At 37.1% G+C, this 13,094-nt stretch overlaps 1 protein-coding gene across 1 annotated transcript in view; it reads right to left on the bottom strand.

Annotated features, from left to right (window-relative positions):
- Positions 1-429: 429 nt before the first annotated feature.
- SLC7A13 (solute carrier family 7 member 13) overlaps positions 430-13,094 on the bottom strand; it is a 33,205-nt gene continuing 20,540 nt past the window's right edge. Inside the window, 3 exon segments of the mRNA XM_023725919.1 lie at positions 430-525; positions 527-828; positions 5,687-5,818. Of these exon segments, the coding sequence (XP_023581687.1) occupies positions 430-525; positions 527-828; positions 5,687-5,818 (530 nt within the window).

Genomic DNA, 13,094 nt, shown 5'->3' with positions numbered 1-13,094 from the left:
ACTTGTGACTACAGAGAAGTACTTGCTTTGTCCATTTCCCATCTGCTCAATCTCATGTTGACTGTAGAAGTCATAGAGAGCACTAGTGCTCAAATGATCCGCTAATGGCTTTCATTCTTACCAGTACATATAAGTAGCTACATAAGTAAACAAAGTAATCTCTGGTCAAAGGATTAGTAATGATCTGACTACACAGAGGACTGTTTTTCTCTTTTATAATAGTCTAAAAACTCATTCTTCTAAAAACCATTTTGACATTGTACTAAACCTAAGAGATTTTATATTGAATAAAACCTATCTAATAAAAATGAAAATGAAAACCAAGACCAAATTATCCTTGTGTTTCACAATTTATTGAGTAGTAAAAGGATCTACACATAGATGTTCTGAATGTAGTCTTCAAATATAGTTATACCCAATATCTTCTATCTACACAGAAAAAATTAGAAAATCCATTTTTACCTTATAAGGTCTTGGTAGATAAGGTTCCTGGTATCTCAGTTTTATTAGTCCTGCTATTAGTAATAGACTCCAAAAAGAAAATACAAGAAAAAAAAAGATAGTTTATCAATTCAATTAAGCTTGTTGAAGCAATCATTAAGGATGCCATAATGACAATTACTAGCACAGCTATTAATGGAGAGGAGTATATATTAAGCATATTAAATAACAAAGACAGCTGGCCCTCTTGGATTGCAATATACTTCATTCTTGATGACATTAATACAGAATACCAAATGTTGCTAAATAATGAGGCAGAAATACCAAGAGAAATAACCCATGTCACTGAGGGGATAACTCTGTCAGTCCATGTGATAATCACAGTATCTGCAGAAACACAAGAACACAAAAAATGCAATGCATTAAAAAAGAGAAACTAATGATAAGCCTTTTAAAATTATTTCAAAAGGAAAGGAAATTTGAAGCACAATTAAGAATACTGGCATCTGTTTAATTTCACTGTAATTTCCTTATTTACATTTACATAACACCTTATGCATATGTCTATTTTAGCTCTTATCATACTATATCATATGTGTACTCTCCAACAGACCATGAACTTCTTGAAGGCAGGGATCATTCATCTCTTTTCAATAAACCTAGTTCTTCACTCAGGGACAGACATATAGTAAGTCTTCAATAAATATTTGTTAAATGAATTGATTTTGTTGAATGGATGATCAAATGCATGCATATTTTCTAAAACTAGTTTACAGAGTGCTGATAGTTGCACTCAGAGTCAAAAAAAAAAAAAAACAAAACACCACAGTGCAAATCTGCTAACCCAGGAATGAAACTTAGAATGCACTCATGTTATGGTTCAATTTGAAATACTTAACACGAGAAAATATGAACCATGTAAATAAAGAATACAGATTACACACAGATAAAAATATTTATAACCTTTGAGACCTTGCCTAAACTATAGACCAGCGGTTTCTCAACCGGAGGTGATTCTGTCCCCCCAGGTGACATTTGGCAATGTCTGGAGACATTTTTCATTGTCACAACTGGAGAAGGGGGTAGGAGGCTGCTACTGGCATCTACTGGATAGAGGCCAATGATTCTACTAAACATCCTACAATGTACAGGACAGTTCTCCACAAAAAAAAAAAAAAGAATTATACAGCCAAAAATGTCAGTGGTGCTGAGACTGAGAAACCCTGCAACAGACTAACATTTAGACATTGATCTCATTTTTTGTTTTTAATTTAAAAGTGAAGAGACCCATAGAACACTAATTCAGTGTAAGTCAGTAGACATAAAAGGCACCAGCGAAGAAAAGTATCCATTATTTATGAGAATCCATTTGAGTCCAATTCATATTATGTAGATATATGCTGGGACAAGTCATTCAGTCATGGAGAAAGAGGTTCTGAGCTTTTCAACAGAATAAGCAGAGCAGGACCTAATGTCCCTGGGGGTCAGTGTCTAGTTATAGTCCTTATGGTTAGTTTCCAGGAAGACTGCAGGATATCAGCATATTGACTTATAACAAATAGTAAGATTTTCCAATGTGATAAAATTAAAATGTCATCTATGGTTTTTGCTCTTAAAAATCTTTATTTTAAACCCATTTTAAATAGCCTCAAAGAGCGCTGGTGGCTCAGCAGTTAAGCACTGGGCTACTAACCTAAAGGTCAGCAGTTCAAACCTGCGAGCCTCTCAGTGAGAGAAAGATGTGGCAGTCTGCTCCTGTAGAGATTTACAGCCTTGGAGATCCTATGGGGCAGTTCTACTCTGTCCTATAGGGTCGCTATGGGTCAGCATCGACTTAATGGCAATGGATTTGGTTTGGTTGGTGTAAATAGCCTCAAGTGCTATCTTTACTTTTCTCTTTAATGCTTTTCTACCACACCAAGTCTTGCTTAAAAATATCTCCTGTCTCATTTCAAATAATGTAATATTGGTTGTACCTCCTGGACACCCATACCTCCACACATTTTCCATTTCAGACACATTTCAGAAACACCTTTTTTCCGGTAGAGAAGCCCTTGTTCTCCTTCCATTTCCCATTTTGCATTCTACAAGTGTAGCTGGTTATAATTGGTGTATCTTCTAGTTCAGCTTGCAAAAGTTACACATCTTTCTACATAATCTTTATCTCTTTTCCACAAGTGATTTCTTTTCTTTTTCACTTCTCAACATTATTTTTTCTTTTAAAATTTTTATTATACATCCAGTTTGTAAAAAGTAAATAAATAACACTGAAGCACATAAAGTAAAAAGTAAATGTCCCTCTTTTCACCAACCCCTCATTCACTCATCCCAGATGTAACTACTGTTAACATTTTTTTGGATATTCTTCCAGAAATTTTCTATACGTATACAAGCATCTGTGAGAGGTGTATATGTGTGTACATGTATGTGTTTGGGTGCTTGTGTATGTGCTTATGCTTGCTTTTTTCACTTCCAATATATCTTGATATTAAAACAAAACCCCCCCCCAAAAAAAGCAAAACCAAACTTGTTGCCGTCAAGTCAATTCCCACTCATAGCGACGGTAGAATTGCCCCATAGGGATTTGAAGGAGTGGCTGATGGATTCGAACTGCTGACCTTTTGGTTAGCAGCTGAGCTTTAACCCACTGTGCAACCAGGCCTCCCTCTTGATATTAGTACATACATATTCATCTAATAATTATTTAAATGAATCCCAATATTCCATTATATAGTTGTAAATTAATTTATTTGCCCATTCTGTATTGATGGATTTTTAGGTTGTTTCCAGGTTTTTTTGCTAAAAAGAATGTGCTTTAATGAATACATTGTGCCTTCAGCTCTGAGTAGTTGTACAGTTCTCCTCTTTGAGCAAATTCTTAGAAGTGAAACTGCTGAGTCAAAAGATATATATAGATATACATATGTATATATCTAAATAAGCTACATATTACAAAATTACCCTCCAAAAATGATTGCACCAATTTATGTTCACACCAGTAAGTGATTTTAAAACGTCCACTTTCATCTCAAAATTCTTAGCCACACCTGGACACTTGTGGCCAGCTATCACCAGACTGCTTCCAGTCATGGAAGTCTTTTAGCCTCTGCTCACATTTGGCGTTCTTGAGGGTTCCATCTCATATTTAAAACTAGAGAACATTGGCACAGAAAAAGATGATCTAGAATGGTAACTAAATTGTATGGGGGCAGAGGCTAAAAGATTTTCCTAAGGCTTATATGCCTGAAACAATAAGTCTTGTAAACCAAATTACAAGCAATTATAGTCAAAACATTTCATGAGCCTTCCACATATGCCAAAACTATTATTGCTGTACTCATCATGCTATACAAGAGGGGATATTCATAATATTTTAACAGCCTGTATGCCAGCTCCGGCAGTCATAACGTATGCCAGCCGCAACCAACCATAGCAACCATACCAGCTGATCAGCGGCTCTGACAACAACCATAATTAAATTCAAAAATTTATTCTCTTCATAATCAAAGGACTTAATTGATCACTGCTTGCTTGTATCCAGTTTTGCACTTGGTTTGTTCCCACAAATACTGGGAATCTTGATCATATATACTTCACAAGTCCTTAAGATAGTTAGACCATTATGAGTCAACATCGATACCATGTGGCTGCATTCTACAAGGCAATAACAAAGAATTGAAGCAAAGCTTGCCAAGACTGTTATTTTAAAGCCTCCTTCAGACTTACCTCCAGTGCCTCAATGATTCACCAAGATAACAGTAGCTGCTCAATTGAGATATGTCTTAACGGTACTGGGTTTATCTTAGAAGTCAAGATTTAATGCTGGTTTGAGGAAATCACTAGTCTTCCACTTTCCCTGCTTCTCATATCTTTCCAAATTTCCCTTCATTCCTTGAATATGTTACTCATTCTTAAATGTATGTTTAACTCTTTAAAATTTTCTTATTCTTTTCATTCTTTATTCTACAATTAGAGTCCTAAGATAGTTATCTTTAAGTCAAATTCCAATATATTAAGGCCTTTTCCTACCATAAATTTCAGATTATTTATGGTTGTTGCTACTGTGAGCTGCCATCAAGTTGGGCCTGACTAATAGTGACCCCATGCACAATGAAACAAAATGCTGCCTGGTCCTGTGCCATCTCCACGATTGGTTCCAGATAGGACAATGTTCCTGTCTTGGTCATCTAGTACTGCTATAACAGAAATACCACAAGTGGATGGTTTTAACAAAGAGAGAAGTTTATTTCCTCACAGTAAAATAGGCTGAAAGTCCAAATTCAGGGAGTCAGCTCCAGGCGAAGTCTTTGTCTCTCTTATCAGCCTTGTCATCAATTCTTCTCCTGGACTAGGAGCTTCTCTGCACAGGGACCTCGGCTCCAAAGGATGTGCTCTGCTCCCGGCACTGCTTTCTTGGTGGTATGAGGTCCCCAACTCTCTGTTTGCTTCCCTTTCCTTTTATCTCTTGTAAGCTAAAAGGTGGTGTAAGCCACACCCCAGGGAAACTCCCTTTACATTGGATCAGGGATGTGACATTAGTAAGGGTGCTACAGTCCCATCCTAATCCTCTTTAACATAAAATTGCAATCACAAAATGGAGGACAACCACACAATACTGGGAATCATGGCCTAGCCAAATTGATACACACATTTTTTGGAGGGACATGATTCAATCCATGACAGTTCCATTATGATCCATAGGGTTTTCATTGGCTGATTTTCAGAAGTATATCATCAGGCCTTTCTTTCTAGTCTGTCATAGTCTGGAACAACTACATTATTTTGCAACTTAATAATGTTAATTATGTGCATCAATTGACTATTAGCATCTACTCTTTCAACTGCTAATATCCTATATTTCAAATTTATCATTTTTCATGTCATCTAAAAGAACACTATAAATCAAATGTTTTGAAAGTTTTAGTAGATAAAAGCACTGATTACATAATGTCCCTCAGTGAGACGAAATCATAAAAGGCATGCCAATATCCTGAATCCTATTAGAACCATACATCAATATATTTCCTTATTATTAGAAAATGCATAACCATGTTTAAATATGAAACTCCTTCCTAAGCCAAATCAGACTCTTTCGTTCTTCTGTTTATTATAGAAAATTGCAAGTTGACTCTATATAAGCAGAGTAATGAACGGCAATCAAACAGCAATCCTGACTGATAGGGTGATACTTAAGAAATGCCCAAACACCAGAAATTTTTATTACCTTAGCCATTTGCATACATGCCTGAAGAGAGAATTTCTCTGGGTGTCGGAATAGTCAGGTAGGAAATGTTAACCAGTAAATAAACCACAGTCACCAGAAATACTGTAGTAAATATGCATTTTGGAATTGTCTTGTGGAGTTTCTTCAGCTCTCCTATAATATATTAAAAAGCAAAATCATAATCAGTAAAAATCATTTCTTAAATTTACCTTTAAAACTACTTCACATATTAAGTATTGGGTTGAATTCTTTTTCCCATCCATCCTCCTCATGTGTGCACTTGCATGCGTGCACGCACACACACACACACACACACACACTGAGGAACTGTTACACACACCCTCTTTCTGAGCTTGGTGCAAAACAAATAAAAGGGGAAATTATTCTTCATTTTCCCCAAAGACAGTAAAATTATAAATAAAGACACATGGATTCTTGTAGCAAAACAACATATAAGCATCAACCTAAAAAAAAAAAGGTAAATCTTGGTAACATGAAAATTCTGATTATTTTGTAGCTAATCCATCCTGAGGCTGAATTATAGAGGGTTTCTTCTTTTTCCCCCTTCTTAATTCCACTTACAGTTTTGATACCTCCATTCTCTCCATTCTGGTTCCTATGAGTAGTAAAATTGGTGACAAGAAGGAGAGGTAGGTTGCAGAAGGGAAAACTAACAGGTTTAAGTGGTTTAAAGACTATGAGAGTGTAAAGGTGGCCAATTGAAACTGCAATGAAAAGTCCAACACCATCTCCAAGTGAGTTAAGGAACAGGAGAATAGTTGACTCTCTGAATTCATAGTTAAGGACTATTCTGCACATTCTCCATATCTTCCTATGGGTGCTACACCAGTCACCAGCAGTAATGATGATGGACAACACCAACCCTTCCTCATATTATTAAGAATATTGTAACGGGTTACATTTTGGGAGCTTTCCCCCAGGATGAATTGTTACAAGGTGAACAACTGTCAAGATCTGAGTCAAGATATGGCTTACTATAGTATTTAAATTGTTAGCTGAATGGTATTAAGCAACAAAAATAGACCCAATTAAAAACAGTGATTGTGCTGGTAATTTGCTGACAATCTGTGGAAAGATGTTATTCAAGATAGGATGTTTCGCTGGAACTCATTACACTGAGTGAATTTAGTCCGTCACAGAAGAACAAATATTGTACAAGACCACGATTGTAAGAACTCAAGAAAAGGTTTAAACACAGAAGAAAACATTCTTTGATGGTTATGAGGGTGGGGAGGGAGGGTGAGGGTTATTTACTAACTAGATACTAGATAAGAATTATCTCAGGTGAAGGGAAGGACAGCACAGCACACACTACAGGGGAAGTCAGCACAACTGGACTAAACCAAAGCTAAGAAGTTTCCTGAATACAATCAAACACTTTGAGAGACAGAGTAGCAGGGGTAGGGGTCTGGGGACCATGCTTTCAGGGGACATCTAGGTCAATTGGCGTAACAAAGCTTTTTAAGAAAACGTTCTGCATCCTACTTTGGTGACTGGCGTCTGGGGCCTTAAAAGCTTGCAAGCCGCCATCTAAGATGCATCAATTGGTCCCAACCACCTGGAGTAAAGGAGAATGAAGAACACCAAAGACACAAGGAAAGTAGGAGCCCAAGAGACAGAAAGGGCCACAGAAACCAGAGACTTCGTCAGCCTGAGACCAGAAGAACTAGATGGTGCCTGGCTACCACCAATGACCACCCTGACAGGGAACACAACAGAGAGTCCCAGATGGAGTAGGAGAAAGGTGGGGTGCAGAACTCAAATTCTAGTAAGAAGACCAGACTTAATGGTCTGATTGAAAATGGAGGAAGCCCAGAAAGCATGGCCCCTGGACTCTCTATCAGCCCAGAAATAAAACAATTCCCGAGGCCAACTCTTCAGATAGGGACTGGACTGGACTATGGGACATAGAATGATACTTATGAGGAATGTGTCTCTTAACTCAAGTAGATACAAGAAACTAAATGGGCAGCTTCTGTCCGGAGGTGAGATGGGAAGGCAGAGAGGGTTAGGAGCTGGTTGAATGGACATGGGGAATCAGGGGTGGAAAAGGAGGAGTGTGCTGTCACAGAATGGGGAGAGCAATTAGGGTCGCATAACAATGTATGTATAAATTTTTGTATGGGAGACTAACTTGAAATGTAAACTTCATTTAAATTACAATAAAAACATTTCTTTTTATAAAAAAGGATAGGATGTTTCAACCACTTAGCCAGACCAATACTGAATGCGATCATTTCTCACCATCTCTACTGTTCCCAGCCTTATCTAAGTCACCACAATCTCTCACTTGGAGTATTCAATAGCCTCTAATTATTTTCCCTGCATCTATCCTTGCCCACTCTCTACAGTCAAAGGCATGTCAGATCTTGTCACTTCTCTTCTCAAATCATTTCAAAGGCCTCCCTTCTTACTCAGATTTAAAGTCCAAATCCTTACAATGACTAATAACACCCTATATAACTTGCCTCTCTCTGCTCCATCACCTTTCTGTTTTCTTCTCCTGCTAGTCTTTCTTTCACTCATTCTGCTCCAGCTACACTGGGCTACTCACTGGTTCCCCACCACACCAGAAACGTCCTTACTTCAGGGTCTTGGTAATTTCTCTGCCTGAAATATACCACCACCACCCCTGCCTCCAGTTTTTGTATCTCTAGCTCCTTCAGGTCTTTACTCAAAAGTCACTTTTCCCATTAATGCTTTCCCTGGAAACTCTGTCTTAAATCTTGCAACATGCTCACCTATAACCTGTTTTATTTTTCTCCTTTAACATTTAGCACTATCTAAGATACTGTATACTCTACTTACTTATCTTGTTCATTATCTGTCTCCTCCACTAGAATATAAATTCCAAGAAGGCAATGATCTGTTTATTACTGTATTCCCAGTGCCTAGGACTGGACTTGGCATATACTAACCACTTGATAAATATTTGTTAAATGAGTTAACAAATTAGTCCCTGCATAAGCTCTCTCACAGGAAATTCCAGGAGGAGGTGGCCTCTGGAGGATAATCTGCACCATCTAACACAGGATTCATAAAGACATTTAGAATGCTTCAGGAAATGTGAAAAAGATGTGGGAAGACCATAACTGGAACTTGGGATCTATTGGTCTACTCCAAGGGAGATTCAGACCCACCCTAGTCTATAGGTTTCCAAGACTGAGTAGCTAGAGAACAAAGTTCAGACAGTTTTGACTTTAGTGATTCCCAAACGATGGCAGAAAATACTACAAATAAATCCATGAACTAGGTGTAAAATATTTTTGATTCCTGAATTGAACATGGGCTATGAGAAAGAGGAGCAATGCCAAATAGAGCAAAATTTGTAAGTAAAATATATGACAAAAAGAGCACAAAGAACAGGAAAGGGGGAATTGTATGCTGTTGTAAGATTGTTACAGCATACATGAAGTGGTATATTATTTAAAGGTACACTGTAATCAGTTAAAGATGCACATTATAAACTCTAGCTCAACCACTAAAAAATAAATCAAATAGATATGCTAATAAGCCAATAGTGGAGATAAAATAGACTACTAAAAAAAAAACTCACACAACTAATCCAAAAAAAGAAAGTAAAAGAGGAACAAAGAATAGATAGGAAAAATAATAACAAAAGCAAGATGATAAACTTAAGCCCAATGTATCAATGTTGTTTTTCTTCTTAGGTGCTGTGATGGTTAAGATTGTATGTCAACTTGGCTGGGCCATGATTCTCAGTGTTTATATGTGATCACTCCCATGATTAAATATGCTGTGAGTAGCCAAGCAGTGGAAAAGGAGTTTCCCTGGGGGTGTGGCCTGCATCTGAATATATGCAGACATTTTGTCTTTTTGCTCGCTCTGGATCCTGCTGCTGCCTCCTGTTCGTCTGACCTCTGGTTCTTGGGACATGAGCTGTTAGCTTATCTGCCAAATTTGGGATTCATCAATCTTCACAGCCCGTGAGCAGAGCCCTGCTCTCTGGCCTGCCGATCTTGGGTTCACCATCCCCAGCAGCTACATGAATCAGGAGAAACCTCGTGGTCTTGCCTGCCTATCTTGGAATTCATACACCTCCACAGCCTGTGAGCAGGAGCCCTGCTCTCCGACCTGCCGATCTTGGGCTCGCCAGCTTCTGCAGCTGCGTGAATTGGGAGAGGCCTCTACCCTAATCCACAGACTTGGGATGTTCTAGCCCCTTCAATTGCCTGAGCTATTTCCTTGATATAAATCTCTCTATATATATGTTTATACACTTTACTGGTTTTGCTTCTCTAGAGAACCCAGCCTAAGACAGGTGCCGTCCAGTTGGTTCTGACTCATAGCGAATGAAACACTGCCTAGTCCTATGCCATCTTCACAATCATTGTTATGCTTGAGCCCACTGTTGCAGCCAGTATGCCAATCCATCTCGTTGAGGGTCTTCCTCTTTATGGTCTGAACATTCCATTTAAAAGGCATAGATTGTAACACTGGGTAAAAAATCAAGAACTAACTATATGCTGTCTACAAGAAATCGACTTGAAATAAAGACATGAATAGTTCAAAAAGATGGAAATGATATACCACATTAACATCATATGGTAACAAAATAGACAATTTAGTGAGCTGGGCAAATTCCCTGAATTACCAAAACTGACTAAAGAAGAAATAGAAACTCTGAATAGTTCTATATCTATATGAAACTGAATTTATAATTTGAAAACCTCCCTACAAAGAGTATCCCAGGTCCAGATGACTTCACTGGTGAAGTCTTTCAAATATTAAAAGAGAAATACTACCAATATAAAGGAAACTCTTTCAACAAACGAAGGATGAGGAAACACTTCCCAACTCATTTGATGAGGTTAACATTACCTGATACCAAATACAGAAAAAAGATATTACAAAAAAAGAGAATTACAGACCAATATCCCTCATGAATCCATACACAAATAATAAGAGAAAAATCCCCATCAGAAATATGGCAAAATATTTCAACAGACACTTTGCGAAAGAAGATAGTGAATGGCCAATACAAACATGAAAAGGATGTTTAACATCATTAGTCATCAGGATAATACAAAGCAAAACCAAATAAGATACCATTACGTACACTCTATAATTATTAAAATTAAAAAGACCAAGTGTCAGTGGAGATGTGGAATAACTGACTCTTTATACATTGCTGGTAGAAAGGTAAAATAGTGCAACCAATTTGGATTACAGTTTGGTAGTTTGCTATGAAGTTAAAGATATATACTTACCATATGAACCATCAATTTCATTCCTAGGTATTTACCCAAGAGGAAAAAAAAAAGATAAGTCCACAGGAAGACTTGTACAAACATGCTCATAATAGCTGTATTCATAATAGCCAAAAACTATAAACAGGCCAAACGTACATCAACAGGTGAGTAAACAACCGAAGTGTGGTATGGACACTGCACAGCAATAAAAGCAAACAAACTACTGATAAAAATAACAATATGGGTTAATCTCAAAAACATTGGGTGGAAGAAGTCATATACATATTGTATGATTCTGCTTATATAAATTTCTAGAAAAGGCAAAATCAACCTACACTAACATAGAAAGAAAATCAGTGGTTGCCTGGACTTGGGGGCAGGGGGAAGTGATAGACAGCAAAGGAGCAATGGAAATGTTCTATATCTGGACACTGATGGTAGTTACACAGGTGTACTAGTTTGTTTAAACTTATCAAACTATACACTTAAAAGCTGTGCATTTTATACTATGTAAATTATATGCCCATAAACTTGCTTTAAAAAAAGAAAATAAAAATAAATGTTACAAATTTGCTGACCTTTTATATGATGGCAAAAGGCTATCAGTAGTGTGCTACCTAGAAGATATTTTGGAATACATGAAAACACTGAGCCTGTCCTTTTTCAAGGTAAATATAATAATGAGAAAGAAAGAAACAGATTTTGGAAAAGGAAAACAACTCATGCTATACAAAGAGCATTTTGAAAATGACTGTTTGGGATTCTTTCCATCTTTATGTGGTTTTGTTGGCAACAATCATACATGCATAACTTTAAAAATTCTTACACCTGCAAACTTTTAAAAAACTTTAAAATGTTTAACTCATTTAAAAATATTTCAAATTAAGACTTGCAGTGGGCATTGTACCTATTTGTTAACAACTGTAGTGCAACTACTTCTGATTAATTTCTATCAGGAAAGACGTTCATTTATTTTCCAAATTAAAAAAAACGATTAGTAATTGGATTCATAATTCATAATTCATTAATTGGATTAAAAGAAATGAATATCATAATTTAGTAAGCATAGCCACTGATGTACTTCTTCCATCTTATCTATGTACACTGGTGATACATCTTTTTCATCTATGACAGGTATTTAAACAAAAAATTAAAATTAGAATCAGACTTTTGGTGTGCTGTTTCACAACATATTAAGCTATCATTTTCATAAAACACAGCATAATCAATCACAATACTCCCATGTGAACTTGGACTTCCTCACTAGAACTCTGTGAAGTATGTACAGCATAGTGTTTTTCAACAGGAGGTAAACATAGATCCAGAAAATACTGGTGCACTTACTGGCTTTGTCTACAAACTTTAGAAAACAAAAGAAGTTTTACCATTTTAGTAGGTTTATGGGCATTCTGTCAAGGCCTAAGCCAAGCCTCTTACCATCTTGATAGAAGGTCAGAACCAGGGCCTTCCACCAGTAGATGAAACCCCAGGCAATAGTAGAGTCAAAGAGAAAGGTGAGGCCATCAGCATGTCAACTCATTTGAAAACAGATTGGGAATATATTTTGAACAGAAATTCTGGAAATTAGCTAATAGTGAATGCTTCCCTATCAACATTTACTGTGCTCCACAAGTCTTTCATATTATACATAGTGACTAGTTGGATAGCTTGGGATGGTATTATATCAGGAGGATGCTGGGGAAAGCTAATCTGTGGCAAATACTTGTGGGAACCAACCAGACATTGATGCCTAATTTCCCTTTCATAAACTAGGATTTTTAGCACCAACGTTGTCAATCACAGATAAAATTTTTTTTATTGTACTTTAGGTGAAGGTTTACAGAACAAATAGTTTCTCATTAAACAGTCAGTGCTCATATTGTTTCATGACATTGGTTAACAACCCCACGACATGTCAACCCTCTGCATTTCAAAAATTTCTACATGCACTGTTCAGTGTCATCGATTACGTTCTTCCAGTTGGGCTGCTTTAGATGAAGATTTACAGAACAAAATAGTTTCTCATTAAACAGTTAGTACACATTGCCCTATGACAATAGTTAACAACCCCACTACATCTCAACACTGTCCTTACTCAATCTTGGGTTCCCTATCACCAGCTTTCCTGTCCCCTTCTGCCTTCTAGTCCTTGTCCCTGGACTGCTGTGCCTCATTAGTCCCATTTGGTTTTATGG

Source organism: Trichechus manatus, unplaced genomic scaffold (assembly GCF_000243295.1).
Source record: "Trichechus manatus latirostris isolate Lorelei unplaced genomic scaffold, TriManLat1.0 scaffold00009, whole genome shotgun sequence".
NCBI lineage: Eukaryota > Metazoa > Chordata > Mammalia > Sirenia > Trichechidae > Trichechus > Trichechus manatus.
The sequence above is the reverse complement of the archived record's forward strand: the minus strand, read 5'-3'. Positions and strand labels throughout refer to the sequence as shown.